The sequence below is a fragment of the Macaca thibetana genome, chromosome 5 (genome assembly GCF_024542745.1).
Source record: "Macaca thibetana thibetana isolate TM-01 chromosome 5, ASM2454274v1, whole genome shotgun sequence".
Taxonomy (NCBI): domain Eukaryota; kingdom Metazoa; phylum Chordata; class Mammalia; order Primates; family Cercopithecidae; genus Macaca; species Macaca thibetana.
This window is the reverse complement of record NC_065582.1, coordinates 147420997-147446850: the sequence shown is the minus strand read 5'-3', so window position 1 is coordinate 147446850 and position 25854 is coordinate 147420997. Positions and strand designations below refer to the sequence as shown.

Sequence of the window (25854 nt, the reverse complement as noted above, 5' to 3'; positions counted from 1 at the left end):
TGAATTCTCACAGGTTACTTTTACTCAGTGTTAAGACTATGTATTAGTTTCCTATTCCAGCTATAATAAATGGCCACAAACTTAGTGGCTTAAAACAACTAAGCCACTAAATTTATTATCTTCCAGTTTTGGAGGTTAGACAGACGGTAAACATGGGTCTCATTGGCCCAGTCAAGGTACCAGTAGGGCTATGTTCCTTTCTGGATACTCTAAGAAAGAATTTTATTTGCCTTTTCCAATCTCTAGTGGATGCCAGCATTTCCTGGCTCAAGGACCCTTCCTCCATATTCAAAGCCAGCAGCATCAAGCGAAAGTCCTCATGTTGCCATCTCCTGGATCCTCTAACCTTCCTCCACAGTTAATCTCACTCTCGAAACCCTTTTTCTGCCTCCCTATTCCTTGTGACTACACTGAGCCCACCCAGATAATCCAGCATAATGTCCCTATTTTATTTTTCTTTTTTGAGACGGAGTCTCACTCTGTTGCCCAAGCTGGAGTGCAGTGTAGTGATCTCAGCTCACTGCAACCTCTGCCTTCTGGGTTCAAGTGATTCTCCTGCCTCAGACTCCTCAGCAGCTGGGACTACAGGCACGTGCCACCACGCCAGTTAATTTTTGTATTTTTAGTAGAGACGGCGTTTTACTATGTTGGCCAGGCTGGTCTGGAACTCCTGACTGACCTCAAGTGATCCACCCGCCTCAGCCTCCAAAAGTGCTGGGACTACAGGCAAGAGCCACCACGCCTGACCTAATCTCCCTACTTTTAAGGTCATCTGATTAGCCATCTTAACACCATCAGTAACTTTTACTTACCTTTCCCATATAACCTAATATAGTCACAGGTTCTAAGAATTAGGCTGTGGATATCTTTTGGGGCCATTATTCTGTTTACCACAGCCTAATCTCCCAGGGCACTTAAATAAAAGTCAGGAAAAAAGTGTGAGTACCTGGCATAGTGCCTGGTACAAAATAGATGTTTCATAAACTTTAGTGTCCTTCCTCTTCCCTTGCACCACGCATTTATAAATCCTGTCAGACTGTAGTAAACTATATCAAACACATTTCCAGTTTCCCAACAAACAAAACTCCTGGGGAAGAAGAACACGTACTTCTTTCAAATTCTTTACAATACAGAGCAATAAAAGGCACACAGTAAACACTTAAGTACTTTCAGAATTCAGAACCTTTGATAGTACTGTGAAAATCTTGACAATCCATAAATGCTTCTTTAGGCACATTTTTTATTTTAAGAATTCACACCAGAAGGCCGGGTGCAGTGGCTCACGCCTGTAATCCCAACACTTTGGAAGGCCGAGGCAGGCAAAATCACCTGAGGTCAGGAGTTCGAGACCAGCCTGGCCAACATAGTGAAATCCCTTTTCTACTAAAAGCTACAAAAATTAGCCAGGAATGGTGGTGGGCACCTGTAATCCCAGCTACTTGGGAGGCTGAAGCAGGAGAATCACTTGAACTCAGGAGGCAGAGGTTGCAGTGAGCAGAGAGGGTGCCACGGCACTCCAGCCTTGCTGAGAGAGCAAAACTCCATCTCAAAAAAAAAAAAAAAAAAAATTCACACCACATAAAAATAAAACAGAAGAGACAGATCTTCTCCACAAAAGCAAAAACTGAAACTTTCTGAATTCTATTATCATTTTACCATCATTTTGTGCATCATAAAAGGCATGCAAAAAAATTTGTTCCCTATTTTAAAATTACATTCAAAGAAAAGCCTTTAAATTGTGTTTATTCCTTTTTAAATGCAACCCAAAAAAGCCAGATCTTTCAATAAGGCACAAAAATTAAATCTTAGATTTTTTGCTTTAAAAACAGTATTCTAAGGCACTATTTTTCAAATTTAACTTCCAACAACCTCAACTGGAAAAGAAATTAATACAAGTATTTTTAAAAATAACAGGGCCAGATGCAGAGGCTTATGCCTGCAATCCCAACACTTTGAAAAGCCGAGGAAGGTGAATTGCTTGAGGCCAGGAGTTCGAGACCAGCCTGGGATACATGGTAAAACCCCATCTCTACTAAAATTACACAAATTAGCTAGACATGGTGCTGCACACCTGTAGTTCCAGCTACTGCGGTGTCCGAAGCGCAAGAATCGCTCGAACCTGGGAGGCAGAGGTTGCAGTGAGCCAAGATCACACCACTGCATTCCAACCTGGGCAACAGGGCAAGACTGTCTCTAAATAAATTAATTAAATTAAATAAAAACACATATATCACATCCAAATTAAGTTTGACAAATGCTGCATACTCTATCACTTTCTAAAGGAATCTTTAATACAAACAGATTTTGGTTCTGATAAGTTCTATAATAAAATTATTTGAAATTTCACTTGAGCATACAGCACCCTTCTCACAGCACTTATTAATACCTCAGAGAGCTATGTGTTTCAGAACACAGTTTATTTTTTTTTTTTTTTTTGGAGACATCACTCTTGTCAGCCTGACTGGAGTACAGTGGCAATCTTGGCTCACTGCCACTTCTGCCTCCGGGGTTCAATCAATTCTCATACCTCAGCCTCCCAAGTAGCTGGGATTGCAGGCGCATGCCACCACACCCAGCTAATTTTTGTATTTCTAATAGAGACGGGGTTTCACCATGTTGGCCAGGCTGGTCTCAAACTCCCGACCTCAAGTCATCTGCCTGCCTTGGCCTCCCAAAGTGCTGGGATTACAGGCGTGAGCCACCACACCCATCGCTGTGCTAAGGGATATACAATAACCTTAAAACTTTAAAGCTCCACAGAAGAAATATTACCTGAATCATAGATGATCCTCTTTTTCTTGCTTGGTTGTTTCTGTTTGAAGTCATCCTCTTTACGGGAGCTATTTACCTATAAACATCACAGTATAATTAGAACATAAATAAGCCTATATAACTATCCTTTTTTTCTCGTTAGATTTGGGCTCAGTCATTTTAAATAGGAGGAATTTTGCATACCCGCCCCCCACCAGAAGACATTTTTCAATGTCTAGAAACATTTTTACTTGTCACAAATAGGGGTAGGGAGGTTTACTGTCATCTAACAAGTAGATCAGGAATGCTATTAAACATCCTACAATGCACAGGACTAGTCCTCCACAACAAAGAATTCTCCAGCCTAAACTGTCAGTAATATACCCTTATTGGCTAAAAATAGGCCAGACAGTAACTGTACCACAATGGGAAAAAAAGAATTACAGAAAACACTATAACATTATTCAGCTCCACTTTCAACACTAACCTATGTATACAACAAAGAATAAAAGGATATCAGATATTACAAGGCAAGTGCTTCCTGAAAATGAAAAGACAGAAACAGGAATAAATGCTAAGCTAGTGGCCTACCACTGACAATGCCCCTTAGGAAACTAAATAAAACCAGCTATGAGTAGTGGCTCATGCCTGTAATCCCAACACTTTGGGAGGCCAAGGCAGGTGGATCACCTGAGGTTGGGAGTTCAAGACCAGCCTGACCAACATGGTCAGGTCACCTGTCCAACAAAATTAGACAGGTGTGGTGGTGCATGCCTGTAATCCCAGCTACTCGGGAGGCTGAGGAAGGAGAATCGCTTGAACCTGGGGGGCAGAGGTTGCAGTGAGCCAAGATCACGCCATTGCACACCAGTCTGGGGAACAAGAGCGAAACTCCATCTCAAAAAAAAAAAAAAAAATACTAAATAAAACCAATGCAAAAGGTATTATTTATATTTTATAGTTAAACATCACATTTCTAACATATTCAAATTTTCTCAGAAAGCATCAAGAAGTCAGTGAAAAAACTGATTATAATCAATTATAAGGTAGAAATAGAAACTATTCCTATCCATTACAATAAAACTTCAAAAACATAAGAACAATCAACTAGCTTGCAAGAAAATGGATCAAATGAGCAATTATAATTTACATATACCACTGGATCAAGGACAGAGTTAGAATCAACTACAACTCAAAAGTAAGAGAAGAAGGTATCAAGGAAAGGAGAAAGCCACAGAAAGAAATCCCAAATTCTGCCTGTAAACTTTACCCAAATCTCTGGCTATCTCCTGAATTATACATATGTGGAACAACTCCTAGTGCTTAGCTAAGGTTAAAAGAATTGAATAAAGATTTCAGCTGCTGCCCATTACAGGGTAGGCAAGAGTTTAGAGCTTAAGTACACCAAGATCAATGCCTGATAAACCAAAATAATCAACACTCTTTGAAGGAATATAACAGGATCCAAAGTCCCTACACTGTATCATTCACAATGTCCAAAATAATCCAAAACAACTAGAACATACAAATAAAGAGGAAATGTGACCTGCTGAGGTTAATTTTATGTGTGAACCTGACTGAACCACAAGATGTCTACATATTTGCTCAAACATCATATTGGGTGTTTCTGCAAGGATGTTTTCGAATGAGCTTAATATTTAAATCAATAGACTAAGTAAAGCATATTGCCCTTCCTGATGGCATTAAGTCTCATCCAATCAGCTGAAAGTCTGAAAAGAACAAAGGCTAATCCTCTCCTGAATGAGAGGGAATTCCTCCTGCCTGACTGCCTTAGAGCTGGGACATCTCTGGGATACTTTCTTCCTGCCTTTGGACTCCCAGTTAAAACATCAGGGTACCAATTCTTGGTAATAAATCTCTCTATGTATACACACATGCATCCTATTGCTTCTGTTTCTCTACAGAACTCTGATTGTATAATACAGATTTTGGTACCAAGAAATGGAGTACTACTGTAAAAAAAAAAACAAACAAACAAAAACAAAACCTAAAATACAGAAGTGACTTTGGAATTGGGTAGAGGCTAGATGTCTTCTAGCATGTAGAAAAAGCCTAGACTGCCATGAAGGAACTGCTGGTAGAAATATGAACTTTAGATGTAATAACAATGAGAGCTGATGAAGAAAAGAGAAGAGCTAGAGAAGAAGCGTCTTTCATCTCAGAGCATATATCATCATGAACAGAATGCTGGTATAAATATGAATGTTAAAGGCCAGCCTGGTGAGGTTTTACATGGAAATGAGAAAGAGATTATTGGAAATTGGAAGAAAGGCAATTCTTACTATAAAGTGGCACAGAACTTGGCCAAGTTGGGTCCTAGTGCTCTGTAAAAGATGGAACTTGTGAACGATGAAATCACATATTTAGCTGAGGAGATCTCAAAGCAAAATCTTGAAGATGCAGCCTGAGTCCTTCTGACTGCTTGTAGTCAAATGCAAAAGGGAAGAGATGAACTACAGAAGAAACTGTTCAGCAGAAAGGGACCAGAGCTTGAAGGTTTGTAAAATTCTCAGCCTGTCCATATTTCAAAAAATGATAAAGCATGTTCTAGGCCGGACGTGGTGACTCACACCTGTAATCTCTGCACTTTGGGAGGTCGAGGCAGGCGGAGCACTTGAGGTCAGGAGTTTGAGACCAGCCTGGCCAACATGGTGAAACCCCAACTCTAGCAAAAATACAAAAAATTAGCTGGACAGTGGCACGCGACCACAGTCCCAGCCACTCAGCAGGCTGAGGCAGGAGATTAACTTCAATCTGGGAGACGGAGGTTGCAGTGAGCTGAGATCGCGCCACTGCACTCCAGTCTGGGCAACAGAGCAAGACTGTTTCAAAAAAAAAAGAAAAGAAAAAGCATGTTCTAAAGAGAATACCAAGGATGTAGCTGGAGTATCACTTGATAAAGAGATTACGGGATTATACAAGCAAAAACACTGTCAGTTTGAATTGAAGAGGATGGAGAAAGGATAAAATGAAAGAAGGCTGTCAGACTTCTGAGATTCCAGTGACAGGACAACAGGGCTATTTTTCAAGAAAAGGGAAGAATGGTCCCAAAAGCAATTCAGAGATCAACCATCAGAACTGCCTCTTCAAAAGATGGAGCTTGGTTTCAACAGATGAGACAGCCACCACCCAAAGCCTTGTGGGCAGGACGGCCCAGCAGAGCTGCAGAAGCAGGACAGCTGCCTATGGTTGTGGGGGTAGAGCCACTAACCCAGTGGGTCTAGAGGGCAGGGCATCAAGCCAAAGAGTATTATTTTCAAGGCTTAAGTTCTGATGGAATTTGCCGTGCTAGGTTTTGGACTTGTTTGGGATCCATCACCCCTCCCTGCCTTCTGATTTCTCCTCTTTGGAATGGTAATGTCTACCCTATATGTCTGTTCTACTATCATATTTTAGAAGCACATTCCTTATCTGGTTTCACAGGTTCACACCTAGAGAGAAATTTTGCCTCAGGATGATTCATACCTCAAGTATCACCCATATCTGATTTGGATGATATTTACATGAGACAGTGGACTTCAGACTTGATGCTGAAATAAGACTTTGGGGGCTGTTATGATGGAATGAATGTATTTTGCATGCAAGAAGGACATAAATTTTGAGTGGCCATGGATGGAATGTTATGTCCTGAATGTCTGTGTCCCCAAAATTCACATGTTGAAGCCATAACCTTCGGGGTGGCTATATTTGGAGGTGGAATCTCTAAACAAGTAATTAAGGATAAATAAGGTCATAAGGGTGGGGCTCTGATCTGACAGGATTCGCATTCTTTAAGAACAGACACCAGAGTGCTCATTCAATTTCTCTCTCTCTCTCTTTCTCCACCAGAGTGTTCAATCTCTCTCTTCACCCAAATGCACTAAGAAGAGACTATGTGAGGACACAGCAAGAAGGGAGCCATGTACCAACCAGGAAAAAGGCCCTCACCAGACACCTAATCAGCCAGTACCATCTACTTTACAGTATTTTGTTATGGTGGCCTGAACTAACACATGACCCAAAGAATCAGGACAAAAAGCACTTAATGAAGACCAATCTTGATATAACCCAGATGTCAGCATTAGCAGACAAGAATTTTCAAGCAGCTACTAGGCCGGGCATGGTGGCTCATGCCTGTAATTCCAGCACTTTGGGAGGCCGAGGCAGGTAGATCACCTGAAGTCGGGAGTTTGAGACCAGCCTGGCCAATATGGAGAAACCTCAACTCTCCTAAAAATACAAAATTAGTCGGGCATGGGGGCGCATGCCTGAAATCCCAGCTACTCAGGAGGCTGAGGCAGAAGAATCGCTTGAATCCAGGAGGCAAAGGTTGTGGTGAGCCAAGATCATGCCATTGCACTCCAACCTGGGCAACAAGAGCAAAACTCCGTCTCAAAATAAAAAATAAAAAATAAAGCAGCTATTATAATTACACTCAAGGACATAAAAGAGAGAAATTAAAGTTATGAAAAAGAAACAAATGAAAATTCTAGAATTGAAAAATACAATATATAAAATAAAAATTCACTAGATAGCCTTAACAGCAAATTGGAGATAAAAGAAGAATCAACGAACCTAAAGACGGAAAAAGAGAAAGTACTCAATCTGAAAAAAAGACTGATAAAAATGAACAAGGCTCAATGATCCGTGAGATAATATCAAAACTCTTAATGTTTATGTAATTGTAGTGCAAGAAGAGGAGAGAGAATGAGGCAGAAAAAATATTTAAAGAAATTATAGCAAAAAGTTCCCAATTTTGATAAAAGATATAAATTTACAGATTAAAGAAGCTCAGAAACCCAAAACAGGATAAACACAAGAAAACCACACTCAGGTATGCCATAGTCAAACTGCTGAAAACCAAAAATTTAAAAATTCTTTAATGAACCATGAGAAAAACAACACACATGAGAAAACAATATGAATGACTGGAGGCATCTCATCAGACAAACTGGAAGCCAAAAAACAGTGGAACATCTTTAAAAGGCTTAAATTTTTTAAAACACAGTCAACCCAAAATTCCATACCCAGCAAAAATAACCTTCAAGAATGAAGGCAAAATACAGGCATTTTCAGATTAACAGAAACTTAGCAGAGGTTTATCACCAACAGACCTACACTACAAAAAAATGCTAAAGAAAATTCTTCAAATTGAAAGAAAATGATGTTAGATGAAAACTCAGATCTTCAGTGAGAAATGAACAGCATCAGAAATAGCAAATACGTGCGTAAAATAAAAAGAGCAATTTTTGCCTTAATTTTTTTTAAAAATGCACATCTTTTTAAAGCAAAATTACCTTGAATTGTGCAGTATTAACGTATGTAGGTGTAATATATATGACAACTAGGGCGTGAAGAATGGAGTGATGGTGGCAGATGGACTTGCAGAGTTGCAAAATGGTTACACTTTACATAAAGTGAAATAATATTAATTCAAATATACTACTGCAGCCATGGCCTACTTTCCATATTGACATTATATCTTAGTTTCTCTCAGGCCCATAGAGAACAGGGGAAAGAATAAAGCTTTCCTCCAAAGCCTTCCATCACCAGAAATCTCACACCATCCACCTGAGCATAGGGGTTCATGTCTCTGTGAGCAAACTTTGGTCTTAAAATGCAAAGTGTTAACAACTAAAAGGGGTTATATCTCTACATCAGGAAAACATCAAGCTATGAATGTAGTAAGTTACATTAATTAGAATTAGTGGCCAGGCATGGTGGCTCACACCTGTAATCACAACACCTTGGGAGACAAGGGCAGGAGGATTACTTGAGGCCAGGAGTTCAAGACCAGCCTGTCTAACATAATTGAGACCCCATCTCTATCAAAAAATAATTTTTTTTAATTAGCCAGGCACAATGGCAAGCACCTGTAGTTCTGGCTACATGGAAGGCAAAGCCAGGAGGATCATTTGAGGCCAGGAGTTCGAGGCTGCAGTGGGCTGTGATCACGATACTGCACTCCAGCCTGGGCAACAGGGCAAGATCCTGTCGAAAGAAGAGAAGAGAAGAGAAGAGGAAAAGAAAAAAGGAAAGAGAAAAGAAAAGAGAAAAGAGAAAAGGAGAGAGAGAGAGAGAAAGAACAAACGAACGAACAGCCTTATTACTCTTTTTCTTCCTCTGAGTTGAAACCTGCTTCCTCTGAGTTGATATCAAGCTTCCCAAGATATGAAGTATAAGAACTGAGGCTGGGCACAGTGGCTCATGCCTGTACTCCCAGCACTTTGGGAGGCCGAGGGGGGAGGATTGCAAGGCCAGGAGATCGAGACCATTGTGGCTAACACGGTGAAACCCCATCTCTACTAAATATGCAACAAATTAGCCAGGCGTGGTGGCGGGTGTCTATAGTCCCAGCTACTCAGGAGGCTGAGGCAGGAGAATGGCGTGAACCTGAGAGGCAGAGCTTGCAGTGAGCCGAGATCACGTCACTGCACTCCAGCCCGGGCAACAGAGCAAGACTACGTCTCAAAGAAAAAAAAAGTATAAGAACTGAGCTTATTTTACATTCCATACAATGCAAAATTATATCCAGAAAACTAACCTTGATTTCCTTTATTCCTTTCTTTGCTTTTAAAGTTTCTTCATCAGACTTTGTTTTCTCATTCTTCTTTACTGTTTCAGTTACAAGTTTCTTTCCACTTGGTATTACTCCAAAGAATTTCCGAATGTCCTAAAAGCAAAAAAAAACAGGAGATTCATGAATAAACATTAACTAGATAAAATTATAATTTCAATTGTAAGATGGGACAGCTTTATATACACACTGGGTTACCCTGAGTAATTTCTCCCTATCAAGATAGTTCCGGCCGGGCGCGGTGGCTCAAGCCTGTAATCCCAGCACTTTGGGAGGCTGAGGCGGGTGGATCACGAGGTCAGGAGATCGAGACTATCCTGGCTAACATGGTGAAACCCCATCTCTACTAAAAATACAAAAAACTAGCCGGGCGTGGTGGCGGGCGCCTGTAGTCTCAGCTACTTGGGAGGCTGAGGCGGGAGAATGGCGTGAACCCGGGAGGCGGAGCTTGCAGTGAGCCGAGATCACGCCACTGCACTCCAGCCTGGGAGACACAGCGAGACTCCGTCTCAAAAAAAAAAAAAAAAAAAAGATAGTTCCATGAATACACTAGCTTTCTTTTCATGTGCACAAGTTAACTGATAACTTTACCTGAGTTAAGAATAATTTGTCAGCCGGGCACAACGGCTCACGCCTGTAATCCCTCCACTTTGGGAGGCCAAGGCAAGTGGGTCACTTGAGGTCAGGAGTTTGAGACCAGCCTGGCCAACATGGTGAAACTCCATCTCTACTAAAAACACAAAAAATTAGCTGGGCATGGTGGTGACAGGTGCCTGTAATTCCAACTACTTGGGAGTCTGAGGGAGCAGAATTGCTTGAACCCAGGAGGCAGAGGTTACAGTGAGCCCAGGTCACACCACTGCACTCCAGCCTGCCTGGGAGACATAGCGAGACTCCGTCTCCAAAAAAAAAAAAGAATAATTGGTCTAATGAAAAGTAATATAAATTCTCAGAATCAGGCCAAAAACAGACCAAAATAAGCAAGTGATATTTTTGCTAATGACAGCAGAGTTACTAAAGAGGCAAGTAGCAGTTACTTATTATTGATCATGCATGCACATCCACATCCACATCCCATCATCCCAGGCACAACTGGGGAGAAGACAAAGTTGGAGAATATGATCCTTGTCGGTGGAACGTATACTCCAGTCTGAAAGAAGAATAACTCTCACAACCCTAATCATTCCTGGCAACTAAAAACCTCCTAATTGTTTTCCTTTATATGATTGTTCAACATTCTGAAGAAAAAAAAACCTTTGATGCTTATTACAATACGCTCTTTAATCACCCCCTTGTTAAACCACAGAATTCAAATTAATCATACTGAAACATTTACAATGTAATTGTATTTAATTACAATTAAAATCAATCACTTTTCCTAACCTTTGCATAGTCTTCCCCACCTCTCTAAAATTTAGTTTAAGAAACTGCGGTATAGAGGAAAGGGAACAGACCTTAGAATTGGAAGCCTTAATTCAAATCTGTGCTCTAGTGTTTTCTACCTGTGTGATTTTGGGCAAGCTACTGTGTATTATCTGTTTTCTCCTCAGTAAAGTGGGACTAATATTGACCCTTTATGTGGATTAATTATGCATCTACCACAATTCTGGCTCAGTAAAAATCTTCCCCTCATCTCATTTCTGAACTATCATCCCTTTATATTACTGAAACACTCTGTTTATCATTATCTCTGCTTATAGAAAAGGGTATAAGGAAGAAAAAATAATGAGAACATAGGATCTGAATTCCAAAGAACTGGGTTTAAGAACCACCTGTATCATTTTCCCTCTTCCTATTCTTGATAGTTGTAATCACCAGTTTTTATCACTTTTTATCCCTATAGCCTACCTCTCTTTATTGCATGAGAGAAATGCCTACAAAAGTACTTTGTAAAGTTTAAGAAAAGTTAGCAATTATTTCCTAGATCCTGACAATAATTGTTATACTCTTACAATGTCAAAAATCCCAAATAAGTGTGAAACACACACACACACACACACACGTAACTTTGTGGCTAAGCCAATAAACAAAGCAGATAATTGAGGTACATAGCATGTTAAATAATTTTTTTAAAAGGTCAGGCAAGGTAGCTCTTGCCTGTAATCCCAGCACTTTGGGAGGTCGATGCAAAACAATCACTTGAGGCCAGTTCAAGACCAGCCTGGTCAACATGGTGAAAACCCATTTCTACTAAAAATCTGAAAACTAGCCAGGCATGGTGGCACACGCCTATAATCCAACTACTCAGAAGACTGGAGCACGAGAATCGCTTGAACCTGGGAGGCAGAAGTTGCAGTGTGGTGAGATTGCATCACTGCACTCCAGCCTAGGTGACAGAATGAGACTTTGTCTCAAAAATAAGTAAATAAATAATTTTTTTTTTTTTTGAGACGGAGTCTCGCTCTATCGCCCAAACTGGAGTGCAATGACTGGATCTCAGCTCACTGCAAGCTCCGCCTCCTGGGTTCACACCATTCTCCTGCCTCAGCCTCCCAAGTAGCTGGGACTACAGGCGCCCGCCACCTCGCCCGGCTAGTTTTTTGTATTTTTTAGTGGAGACGGGGTTTCACCGTGTTAGCCAGGATGGTCTCGATCTCCTGACCTTGTGATCTGCCCGTCTCGGCCTCCCAAAGTGCTGGGATTACAGGCTTGAGCCACCGCGCCCGGTCAAAATAAACAAATATTTAAAAAAAGGATTAAAGACTTCTCTGGCTTTACATATATCCTCTTTTGTAAATCTCCTAGTTACAAATCCATCCTAATTAAATCTAAGTTTAAAAGATACTGCTTACAGAATGGGTGTCTCAGCTATGAAACTGAGACATCTGTGTCAGATGCTAAAGAGGAGAAGAACAATAAAGAAAACCACCTTCTTTCCTATAATTACAGAGAATCAAGTCTGAGGCTGACAACTACTTTATTGCTTCTGGAGCAAATGAGTTTCACATCAGTTTCACTTTTTTGAAATTACACAGTGATTCTTCACTCAAACAATCCTGACTGTTCTAAGTGAGCTCATAGATAGAAACATTTTAAAAATAAAAATAAAAAGTAGTGATTGTTTAAACACATACACACAGAGAAAGACAGAATGATAGTGCATGTGTGCCATGGAAATAACCAAACTGTAAATTAATAACCTGGTTAAAGCAAGTGGTGGTTTTCAACCTGTTTTCAGACCAAAAATGCTTAAAACTGAGAAGAGAAAGAAAACAAAATGTAATTCAGAACATCCAGCTACTGGTAACATTGAGTTGTCTGGGTTTTGTCTGCACAAAAATCTGCACTGCCACTCCTTAGCACTGTTACACCATTTCCTCCCTACGTAATTATTTCCACTCACATCCTCCTTTCTTTCCTTTTGCATTACTTTACCCTACTCCCCTAAACTACCCCATACTCTGATGGCAACGTAAGAGTTAAAGAAATTGCAGCATCCTAACCTAACTCAGTATACACCAAAAATCAAAGTTTTTAGAAAATAATTTTCATCAGAATGGAAGCCATTTTACTCATACTTTTTTAGAACTATCTCCAGTGTAAGCAGTCATCTGGGGTGTAAACATCTAAGAGGCAAAGGTCAGCAATTTGTCCTTAATTTATAGTGTGTGACTTCACCTGACTCTTCCAATTAACATTTGCTGTCCAGTGTTCTAGACCTTCAAAGACTTCATGAAATGCAGAAAAACAAGTCTAACTCCCAAATAATGGATCTAAACATTTCTCTTGCCTGCATAGAATAATTCTTGTTGAGCATATGAGTGGAGAAAGGAACAAATGTTTATATTTATTTTTCAATCTTGGCAAGTGGAAGGCCCTCAAAGCAGAACATCAAGGCCAGAAACCATCCCTAAAGAAAGGTAGATTTTACTACACAAAAATAAAAGTGTCATAAACAAAGTTAAAATGCAAGCAACAGAGCTGGGCACTGTGGTGCACACCTATAGTCCCAGCTACCAGAGAGGCTGAGACAAGAGGATTGCTTGAACCCAGGAGTTCAAGTTCAACCTGGACAACATAGTGAAACTATCTCAAAAAAAAAAAAAAAAAAAAAAAAAAAAAAAGCAACTAACTTAAAAATATCTACAACAGGCTGGACGCAGTGGCTCACGCCTGTATTTCCAGCACTTTCGAGGCCGAGGCAGGTGGACTGCTTGAGACAGCAGTTTGAGACCAGCCTGGCCAACATAGCAAAACCCTGTCTCTACTAAAAATACAAAAATTGGTCAGGTGTGGTGGTGCACACCTGTAATCCTAGCTACTCAGGGGGCTGAGGCACAAGAATCCCTTGAACCTTGGAGGCAGAGGTTGCAGTGAGCCGAGAATGCCCCTCTGCACTCCAGTCTGGGCGACAGAGCGACACTCGTCTCAAAAAAAAAAAAAAAATATATATATATATATATCTGTACAACAAGCCAGGTGTGGTGGCCCACGCCTGTAATCCCAACACTTTGAGAGGCCAAGGCGGGAGGATCATTTGAGCCCAAGAGTTCAATACCAGCCAGGGCAACACAGGGAGACCCCCATCACTACAAATTTAAAAAAAAAAAATCAGCTTGGTGTGGTGACACATGCCTGCATGCCTGTAGTCCCAGCTACTCAGAAGGCTGAGGTGGGAGGATCACTTGTGCACCAAGAGTTTGAGGCTGCAGTGAGCCATGACCATCAAACCACTGTACTCTAACCCGGGCAACAGAGCAATACCCTATCTTAAAACACACACACACATACACACACACACACACAACATGTAAAAAAGGGTTCCTACAAATCAATAAAAGATAACCCAATCAATAGAAAAATAAATAAAAGCTCCTAATAGGCAAAGTATAAAATAAATGCAAATAACCAACAAACACAAAAAATACTAGACGTCACAAATAAGCAGATACATTAAAACTTGATCATTTTCCCCTAAGTTTTAAAAGACTGATAATGCCCATATCTGTCAAGGATGTGAGGAAACAGATGCTCACGCACTCTTACTGCTGACAGAAGTAAAAACTGGTATAACCTCGGCCAGGTACGATGGCTCATGCCTGTAATCCCAGCACTTTGGGAGGCTGAGGCGGGTGGATCACGAGGTCAAGGGATCGAGACCATCCTGGCCAACATGGTGAAACCCCATCTCTACTAAAAATACAAAAATTAGCTGGGCATGGTGGCGCACACCTGTAGTCCCAGCGACTTGGGAAGCTGAGGCAGGAGAATCGCTTGAACCCAGGAGGTAGAGGTTGCAGTGAGCGGAGATCATGCCACTGCACTCTGGCCTGGTGACAGAGCAAGACTTCACCTTAAAAAAAAAACTGGTATAACCTTTATGGAAGGCAATCTAGCCACACTTATCAAAATTTTAAAGGTACATACCCTTTGCCCAGTAATTTCATTTCTAAAAGAAATAGTCAGCAGGGCGTGATGGCTCACGCCTGTAAACCAGCACTTTGGGAGGCCGAGGCAGGCAGATCACAAGGTCAGGAGTTCCAGACCGTCCTGACCAACGTGGCAAAACCCCATCTCTACTAAAAATACAAAAATTAGCTGGGCGTGGTAGTGCGTGCCTGTAATCCCAGCTACTCAGGAGACTGAGGCAGGAGAATCTCTTGAACCCGGGAGGCGGAGGTTGCAGTGGGCCAAGATCATACCACTGCACTCCAGCCTGGGGAAATAGTGCAAAATTCCGTTTTTAAAAAAAAAAAAAAAAATTCACTGAACACATGAACTGTTATTTCTCAGGCCACTGACCTTCACAACTGCACTCAGAAAGAGAGGTTCTTGATTATGTAAAACAAAATTAATGGTAGATTTGTTTTTAAAGATTATGTATTAAAAGAATCTTTAATTGGGATTAACTTTGTGCTATGACTTTACCTAAGAAATTTTAAGAAGGTATTAAATTAATGCTGATTATATAGTATTTCTGAGTTAATAAAATTGAGTTTCTATAACTGATTTTCTGTTACTCTCATATTACAATATTGTGGCTACAAAAAACAAAAATATACTTTCACTTTTATTAGGACATTTCCTCTTCTTTAAAATTTGTTTTAAGCCAGACAAATAAGTTTTTTTAAAGAAATCAGAAATATCTCTAGATTTATAATTGATGTTACTAATTTAACAGTCTAGAATGGGTCTCAAAAACTTCTCTGAGGAAAACACTGGTGAGTGAAATGTAAGTGTGGTCTGAAAAACCTTTGAACAGTAACAAGTTCTAGCTAGGAAGAATTTTAAGAGCCCGCATCAACTCTTTTCATTCAATCATTCATTTATCCATTCAAGAAATATTTACTCAGAGCCTTTTATGGACCAGGAACTATTCTTGATGCTTGGGATAAACAAAAGACGCTAGGTCTCTGTTCTTGTGAAGCTTTCATTCTACTTTCTGTTCCTAATCTTTCTTTAATCTGTCTTTAGAAAACAAAGCAGAGCACAGAAAAGAAAGAACAGATGAAATAAAGCACACTGAGTGAACAGAAATAGAGAATAGAAATTACTTCCCCTATTCACCCCAGTATCTGTTAAGTCTACCTGCGAGGCCACTCCCATGAGAGCAAAAAGACCCATTTCTACTGCTGTTGTGACAAGGGGGAAGTATAAGATTCTGAAGTCATAATATTTACTATCACTGAACTTTACGCATTCAATGAAACACTCTATCACAGAAGTTTCCAAGTACCTGATCCAAAAATACAAACCGACACAGGCATATTAAATAGCAAATTGAAACAATTACCTAAATTAGGTTTAAAAAAATAAGTTATGTTTTCATACCTGCATAACTAAAGCATTTGAGACTGTTTATGCCTGATCTAATGGTTTATTTCAGAATTTTGACATTTTCACCAGGGCTAATGTACTCTGATTATGGTTTTTATTCATCCAGGAGCTAACTTTTTTTTTTTCTTGATACAGAGTCTCCCACTGTCGCCCAGGCTGGAGTGCAGTGGGGTGATTTCAGCTCACTGCAAGCTCCACCTCCCAGGTTCACGCAGTTGTCCTGCCTCAGTCTCCCGAGTAGCTGGGATTACAGGCGCCCACCACCATACCCAGCTAATTTTTCTGTATTTTTAGTAGAGACAGGGTTTCACTTTGCTGGCCAGGCTGGTCTCGAACTCCTGACCTCACAATCCGCCTCCCAAAGTGCCAGGATTACAGGCGTGAGCCACAAAGCCCAGCCCAGAAGCTAACTTTTTACAACTGACTTCTGAGCCAAAAAAAATCAAATTTAAACTATTTATATGAACACAGAAATTAAGTCCAACCGGGCCAGGTGCGGCGGCTCACACCTGTAATCCCAGCACTTTGGGAGGCCGAGATGTGTGGACCACCTGAGGTCAGGAGTTCAAGACCAGCCTGACCTACATGGAGAAGCCCTGTCTCTACTAAAAATGCAAAATTAGCCGGGCATGGTGGTGCACACCTGTAATCCCAGCTACTCGGGAGGCTGAGACAGGAGAATCGCTTGCACCCAGGAGGCGGAGGTTGCGGTGAGCCGAGATCACGCCATTGCACTCCAGCCTGGGCAAGAGTGAAATTCCGTTTCAAAAAAAAAGAAATTAAGTCCAAAGTGAAAAGAGACCTACAACATCATAAAATAACTGTATTTCTCTAGGCTATATTATTCGTCACTAAGTGTTTTAATTGCTTAGATATAAAGTCATGCAACAGTGCTAGAGATGTTTTTATACCAGGAAGTTTTACCTTCTAGTTTATTTATATTTTTAGTGGAAATATAAAGTTTACTTGTACTTATTCATTCCTCTAATATTTGTGGAAAACGCACCGTGAGCCACACGTTATACAGCAGTTCCCTCTCCTTGTGGCCCCTGCCGTTACAGAGCTTATATGCTAGTGAAGGAAGTTGTCAATACCTGCAACAAGTTGCTCATTTATTAAAATAAGCCAAAATGTGTGCCAAGGAAACAAAGCAGGTGCTCTCCCACTCATCATGCCAATTGTTTTTATGCTTTTGTGGATGAAAGTACATATATTTTCCACAGATACATGAAAAAACAAACATTTACACAAAACTTTGTATCCAATGTTAGGGGTTTTCCCCTAAAGCCTATTGGGAATCCCAAGTCAAAACTCCGGAACCACACACTCACACTGTGCGAACTAACTCACACCTACTTAACCCCAGTACCACTTATGTACATACTGATACTTCCTAAATCTCATGTCTGTTTCTCAAGACCAGCTCTGAACTCCATATTCATGCAGCCAACATGCAGCCAAATCCACCTCTGTGCAAATCCCCCAAAGGTACCTCCAACTAATAATGTCCTCAACTAAATTCATCTTCAGCTGGGACTTGCTTCTCTCCCTTTATTCCCCATCTCCATGCACAGCACCACCATTCACCCAAAACAGAAACATGGCCACGGCTTTTCCTTCTCACTCTGACCTTCCACCTAATCATCCAACCTAAACTATCTCCCAAATACTGCTGTCTTCTCCCCTCTATTCCCACTGCCACTGCCCTGATTCAGGAGTTCATTTGTTTACTTAACACACCTTTCTAGAGGCCTCACCCTGTGCCATGCAATGATTTGAGCTCTTTTAAAATATTAAGTCATTCAGCCCATCAATCAACAAGTAGATAAAAAAAACTGTGGGATATATATATACATATATATACATACACACACACAATGGAATACTACTGAACCATAAAAAGGAATAAATTAATGGCATTCGCAGCAACCCAGATGGAACTGGAGACTATTATTCTAAGTGAAGTAACTCAGGAATGAAAAACCAAACATTGTATGTTCTCACTCACTTATAAGTGGGAGCTAAGCTATGAGGATGCAAAGGCATAAGAACAATACAATGGGCTGGGCGCAGCATTTTGGGAGGCCGAGGTGGATGGATCACAAGGTCAGGAGATTGAGACCATCCTGGCTAACACAGTGAAACCCCGTCTCTACCAAAAATACAAAAAATTAGCTGGGCATGGTGGCAGGAGCCTGTAGTCCCAGCTACTCGGGAGGCTGAGGCAGGAGAATGGGGTGAACCTGGGAGGTGGAGCTTGCAGTGAGCCGAGATCACCACTGCACTCCAGCCTGGGGGACAGAGCAAGACCCCCTCAGAAACAAAAAAATAATGATAATAATACAATGGACTCTAGGGAGTCAGGGAACCGGTGGGAAGGAAGTGAGGGATAAAAGACTACAAACTGGATTCATACATACTACTCAGGTGATGGATGCACCAAAATCTCACCTGTTCCCCAAAAACCCATGGAAATAAAAAATTTAAAAATAATAGTTAATAAATAAAAACGAAGGCAACACAAAAATATTTTCTTTTTTTGGCCGGGTGCGGTGGCTCACACCTTAATCCCAGCACTTTGGGAGGCCAAGGCGGGTGCATGGCTTGAGGTCAGGAGTTCGAGACCAGCCTGGCCAACATAGTGAAACCTCATCACTACTGAAAATACAGAAATTGGCCAGGTGTGGTGGCTCACCCCTATAATCCCAGCACTTTGGGAGGCAGAGGCAGGCAGATCACCAGAGGTCAGGAGTTCGAGAACAGACTGGCCAACATGGGGAAACCCCGTCTTTACTAAAAACACAAAAAAGTTAGCCAGATGTGGTGGCACATGCCTGTAGTCCCAGTTACTGGGGAGGCTGAGGCAAGAGAATCGCTTGAACCAGGGCAGCAGAGGTTGGCAGTGAGCCAAGATCACGCCACTGCACTGCAGCCTGGGTGACAAGGCGAGACTCCATCTCTATAAAAAAAATAAATAAAACAAAACAAAATACAAAAATCGGCTGGTGATTTTTGTATTTCAAAATACAGGCGAGCACCTGCAGTCCCAGCTACTTGGAGGCTGAGGCAAGAGAATTGCTTGAACCTGGGAAGCGGAGGTTGCAGTGAGCTGAAATTGTACCACTACGCTCTAGCCTGGGCAACAGAGCGAGACTCCACCTCAAAAAAAAAAAAAAAGAAGAGAAAGCAAATTATGTGTTCATTTTATCTGAAGAGTACACAGTTTTATGCAAAATAAGTACCGCAGTACACTGCAGAGTGGTTGACAAAATACTGTATTTTGGTTTTACTTCTCTATTTTGAAAGTAATAAAGAAATACAAGTATTTCTGGTTAATATTTTTTAAAAGCCCATCAAATCCATGAGCAGAAACTGATTATCATCAACATACTTCACAAGTCTATCCAAGTATAAAAATATTTTATCCTAAAAATCACTAAAATGCAAAATCATATATCTGAATAAATTATAAAATGATTTAACTAGTGGGAGGACAGAAAAGAAAATCATGAAATAATTTTAAAGTATTTAAGCCAGGCACAGTGGTTCACACCTATAATCTCAGCACTTTGGGAGGCTGAGGCGGACAGATTACCTGAGGCCAGGAGCTTGAGACCAGCCTGGCCAACAGGACAAAACCCCGTCTGCTAAAAACAGAAAAAACAGTCAGTTGTGGTGGCACATGCCTGTAGTCCCAGCTACTTGGGAGGCTAAGGCAGGAGAATTGCTTGAACCTGGGAGGTGGAGGTTGCAGTGAGCTGGTATCATGCCACTGCACTCCAGCCTGGGTAACAGCGAGACTCCGTTTCAATCAATCAATCAATAAACAAATAAAGAAAATATTTAAAATTATATTAAGGCCTCATACTTTGGAAGCAAAAAGTAAGTGGTTGGAGGGCTTTCCCCCTAAAAACAGGAAAAAATATGTCTGCTCTTGCCACTTGTACTCAATGTTGTCGAGTTTCTAGCAAAAGAATTAGGCAATAAAATGAAATAAAAGCCACCTACATTGAACAAGAAGTAAACCAATGTGTTTTCAGATGAAACAATCTTACAGAAAAACATAAGAAATCCACTAAACACTTTGAATAATGAGTTCAGCAAGGATACAAGATCAATATACAAAAATCAATTGTATTTCTGTATACTTTTGCAATAAACAATCCAAAAATGAAATTAGGAAAGCAGTTCTGGCCGGGCGCGGTGGCTCACATCTGTAATCCTGTACTTTGGAAGGCCGAGGCGGGCGGATCACGAGGTCAGGAGATCGAGACCATCCTGGCTAACACGGTGAAACCCTGTCTCTACTAAAAATACAAAAAATTAGCCGGGCATGGTGGCGGGTGCCTGTACGCCCAGCTACTCAGGAGGCTGAGGCAGGAGAATGGCATGAACCTGGGAGGCAGAGCTTGTAGTAAGCCGAGATTGTGCCACTGCACTCCAGTGTGGGGGACAGAGTGAGACTCTGTCTCAAAAGAAAAAAAAAAAGAAAGCAGTTCCACTTAAAAAATCACCAAAAAGAATAAAATACTTAGGAATATATTTAACAAATGAAGTGTAAAACTCATACAATGAAAAACTACAAAATACTGTTTAAACAAACTGAAGACCTAACAAATGAAGGCATCCCACATTAATGGATGGGAAGATTTAATATTGTTAAGATGGCAATATTCCCTAAATTGGCCTACAGATTCAATAAATTTTCTATCAAAATTCCATGTGGTATCTTTGCTGATTCTAAAATTCATATGGAAATTCAAGGAAATGGAATAGCCTAAACAATCTTGAAAAAGAACAAAGGTGGAGTACATACTTCCTGACTTCAAAAATTATTACAAAGCCACAGTAATGCAGTGTGTTGCTGGCATTCAGATAGATGTACAGATCAATGGAATAGAACTGGGAGTTTAGAAAACAACTCTCACATTTACAGTCAACTGATTTTTGACGAGGGTGCCAAAATAATTCAATGGAGAAAGAAGAGTCTTTTCAAAAAATGATGCTGGGACAACTAGATGTCCACATACAAAAGAATAAAGTTGGACCTCTATACTTCACACAATATATAAAAATTAACTCAAAAATGGATAAAAGTCCTAAATGTAAGAGCTAAAACTACAAAGCTCTTAAGCATAAATCTTCATGACCTTGGATCAGGCAAGAGAAACTTAAATGATGAAAAAAAAGCAGACACTCAAGGATGTGGAGGGAGAGTATTTCGAAGAGAGAAAATAGCAACAACAAAAGCTCTAAAAGAGAAACAGAACCAACCTAACACACTCAAAAGACAGAGAGAGAAAATCAGAGAGGTAGGTAGGGGCCTTAGAGGCCAAGTTCAGATACGTACGCATGGCAAAAGCATATTATTTGGCAAAAACGATATTATAACAAAGTCAAGCACTGCTCCAGGGAGAGCATTCCACATAGTACACCATGATGTGAAAGCTGCCTCTAGGAGTGGGGCAATGAAACAGTTCAGACCACAACTTATTTAAACTGACCTCACAGCTCTTCAAAAGGCTGTTCCTGAAGTCTCATGTGTGTTTAGTTCAATCTTATGCATATTTTCAATAATTATACCAACCAATTAATTATATATGCTGACTTCTTAAAAATGGCATCTGTCAGGTTTTACTCAAGTTTTGTGCAAACAATTAAATCTCAGTGAAATTCAAATGTCCACATGGCTTCTTTACTTTTAATTTTCTTTCTATTCCTTTAGTAGATAATATATTCACGTGGTTCAAATTTCAAAAGGGTAAAAAGTCTCCCTCTTATCCTGCCTCTCAGATACATACTTCCCATCTCTGGAGGCAACAAATATTATCAGTTGGTTCCTTCTGTATCTTTCCAGAGAGATTTTTATTTTGGCAATTGTTTCGTATCAGAGTATAAAGTTTTCTCAATTTTATAAAGGTTGCACAGTATTCCACTGTGTGAATACATACACTTTATTTCTTTATTGATAACTTTTAATTAGAATTTTTGTTTTCAATGCAGCTTCCAAGGCAAGAGCTGTCTATGGATGGGCTTCAGAAGACAAGTGAATAGGCCAGGAATAGTGGCTCATACCTGTAATCCCGGCACTGTAAGAGGCCGAGGCAGGTGGATCAATTTGAAGCCAGGAGTTCCAGACCAGCCTGGCCAACATGGTGAAACTTCATCTCTACTAAATATAAAAAAATAAAATAGCTGGGCATGGTGGCAGACACCTGTAATCCCAGCTACTGGGGAGGCTGAGGCATGAGAATCGCTTAAACCTGGGAGGCAGAGGTTGCAGTAAGCCAAGACTACACCACTGCACTCCAGCCTGGGCAACACAGCAAGACTCTCAAAAAGAAAAAGAAGAAGAGAAGTGAATATGCCAGGCACAGTGGCTCATGCCTGTAATCCCAAAGCTTTGAGAGGCCAGGGTGGAAGGATCGCTTGTACCCGGGAATTAGAGGTGGCAGTGAACTATCATTACACCACTGCACTCCAGCCTGGGCAACAGAGCAAGACCTTGTCTTTAAAAAAAAAAAAAAAAGAAAAGAAAAAAAAAGAAGATAGGTCAATCCCTTAAAATAGTGTGTATGTGCCTATATGCATTTCTCTGGGCAGAAAATTTGCATATCATTCACTATATTTATCAAAGGAAACTGTAACTAAAACAAAGATTGAGAACTACTGTCCTTCATACCCAATGACACAGTTTGAGGGAAAGGAAAAAAAAAAGAACTACTGTCTTATAACTTTGCACAGGTGTTCAATAAGCATTTGTTGAATCAATTTTAGTCTAGGGTTTTGCTAATTGTTGCACTAGAGACTGAAGGGCTAAATTAAATATCAATATAATACAAAATTCTCATCTACCTCATAGAACGTTTTCCCATTAACAACAAAGCTGACTAATTTGACCTATTTCTTTTCTGAGAAGAGGTCTATTTTTTATCTGCACCATGAACGGGAGTATTAAAGGAAGAAAAGAACCAAAAGTAAAAGGACCTGAATGATCAAAAATTGACCACACAAGCTATGTTCACCATAAATGACACAGGAATCTACCATGCCTCTTAACATCTATGTAACTTTCCATAGAGTCCTTTCTGAGAAAATAGATCATTGGTAGTTGCCTAACATGCCAGGCACCAGAATGGAAGCTTTACCTATACATCTTGCTTAATTCCCAAAACAATCTCTATAGCAGCTATTATTTTCCCCTCTTACAGATAAGGAAATAGAAGCTTAAAGAGATTAGACGTAAGCTATTTACTTGCCCAAGACCACATAACTATTAAACTAGACCATACTAACATAGTAATATAACTATAAATTAATCTATAAACCATTAAACTAAAACATAACCACGTTCTTCATCTTCAAGACTCCAAATCTCATCAAGTTTCCAAAATACCACAGTACCTTGACCTCCAAACTGTAATGATGATCATTATAGCGAGGTAGTATAGCATAGTGGTCAGAAACACCAAGATTCTAATTCTAGTTCAACCACCTGCTAGTTGTATGACACACTGTTTAAATTCCAGAAAGATGCTTGTACTGTCTGTAAAACTGCATCGATGTGGGTTGAAATGAAAAAAAAAAAAAAAAATGAAAAACCAACAGTTCACATATTGACCTAAAGAAGATGGTTGGTACAAGGTAGCTACTATCATTACTGTTGCCCTTTTTTGAGAAGAAACACAAAGGACTGCAACGTTTCCCAATGTGGCATAAAATTTCCACCCCCTAGAATGTTGTCTCTGTGACAAGTTGACCAATGATTGAAAAAAATTATATCGGATTGTTAAGTATCTTCTAGTTTAATGGAACATTTTAAATTGTCCTTTAAAAATATTTCAAACACAGAGCCATATCCATTGCCACACCATCAGGAATGTCTGCTTTGCTGGCTGCATAATTATTTCACTTTCAATTTGTCTGAATGTTTTATCCAGAATTATGCAGTGAGGTTTGGGTTTTTTTAAGATTATTTTTAACACCAGGTGATAAGAGGACGACAGCTGTCAAATGTCTTGCATCTGTTTCTATTCGCTGCACTTCTTTTTCCTAGTAAGCCGTGTTATCCTTTTGACTCCTATGAACTCATCTAAACAAAATAAAATATCCTCTCCATGCCCTCGGTCTCAGCACCGCTCAGGTGATCGTTAATGACAAGTGGAGATGAGACAAGCTGAGCTGTTAATGATAAAAGTTTAAGGCCCTACACAACATATTCCCTAAGAAAAGTTTGTTACATTCTTCTCCCTCGTGACCCAAAGCTTGAAATCCACGCCCTAGGCAGTACTCAAACTGTGGTTCGAGAAAGGCCGAACAAGAAAATAACTTTACCAACGCGTCCCAAAACCACCATCCATCCTTCTTCCTCTCTTCCTTTCTCCCTTCCCCCAGGAGTGGGGGGGGAAAGTGCAAGTACACGTAGCAACAAAATCCCTGAGCGCTGGCTGCAGCCCAGAGCTTCAGCCCGCGGTGCAAGGAAAGTTTTGCGTCCAGTACCCAGTGTGCGGCCCCTTCTCTGCCTTTGCTCGCCTCCGGAACCACCCACCGCCATCCTCCCCCACCCTGCATACCAGGAGTGCCCCGTCCACACCAGGCCTGCAAAGCCTCCCCAGACCCCGAGCCCCACGGCCTCCCCCAGCGGCTCACCATCGCAGCCCCAGGATGAAGGCGCTGGCTGGCTGGCGGGCCGGCCGGTTGAGGAATCCGTTATCGGGGCTCAGGATCCATTCGCGCCAACAACTTCTCCCGCGAAGTGGAAGAAGGCGAAGATAGCGGCGCGCGGTGATGACGTCAGGAGGCGCGAGCTTTCCTTCCGTCCCACCCAGAGGCGGGAGGTGCGACGCCTGCCCAGGTGCCGCCCGGAGGGCAGGCGGGCCGCTGCCATCGCGAGGAACCACGGTGCTGTGGTGTGAGCTCGGTTTTTGGCACGGGCACTAAAGTAGGTGGATCCTATATTGGTTTCCTTGGAAGGCGGGGTACCCAAGTACCTCCCGATTACACGTCTGGATAGTGCACTTCCCTACAGTAACTTTCAAAAGTTTTTACTACTAACTGCAGTAAGATAAACGTTTTAGCTGCGCATTTTACATATTATGTATAAATATCTATTCTGTAATAGGTTTCATCAAGCGGCCGGACGCGGTGGCTCACCCCTGTAATCCCAGCACTTTGGGAGGCCGAAGCGGGTGGGTCACCTGAGGTCAGGAGTTCGAGACCAGCCTGACCAATATGGTGAAACCCCGTCTCTACTAAAAATACAAAAATTAGCCAGGGGTGGTGACGTGTGCCTGTAGTCCCAGCTGCTCGGAGACTAAGACAGGAGAATTGCTTGAACCCAGGAGCAGAGATTGCAGTGAGCCGAGATAGAGCTACTGCCCTCCAGCCTGGGCGACAGAGGGAAAGTCTGTCTCAAAAAAAAAAAAAAAGATACCGAAAGCTTTGGAGTATACCAGTTTTATATGAATAGATAAGCAATTGAATCGTGGAATAGAATGAAACATTTGCATACGATTTCAAGAGAAAAACGAGACCATAAAGAGTTCAATGGAGAAAGCAGTATCTCCAGCTTTGGCTCTAGCTACACTTTTGAAATTCTCACCCATCCACCCCCTGTTGGGTCTTGCACTTTATGATACCAACATCTTTAGGACGAAAGATATCAGAGCCTGAACATCAACAGCCTGTATTTATTATACATTTATTTTTATATGTGCAGCTCTGGACTAGCCTAGCTCATTTTATCCCCA

General features: G+C 41.0%; 1 protein-coding gene across 2 annotated transcripts in view; it reads right to left on the bottom strand.

Moving 5' to 3' along the window:
* The window catches only part of RFC1 (replication factor C subunit 1), a 77511-nt gene extending 52600 nt beyond the window's left edge, over nt 1–24911 (bottom strand). For both annotated transcript variants that reach the window (XM_050790335.1, XM_050790336.1), the window contains exons 1-3: nt 24755–24911; nt 9296–9424; nt 2773–2848 (exon numbers count right to left, since the gene is read on the bottom strand). In XM_050790335.1, the coding sequence (XP_050646292.1) occupies nt 2773–2848; nt 9296–9424; nt 24755–24757 (208 nt within the window). In that variant the 5' untranslated portion in view covers nt 24758–24911. The remainder of the gene's footprint in view (nt 1–2772; nt 2849–9295; nt 9425–24754) is intronic.
* Nucleotides 24912–25854: the final 943 nt, after the last annotated feature.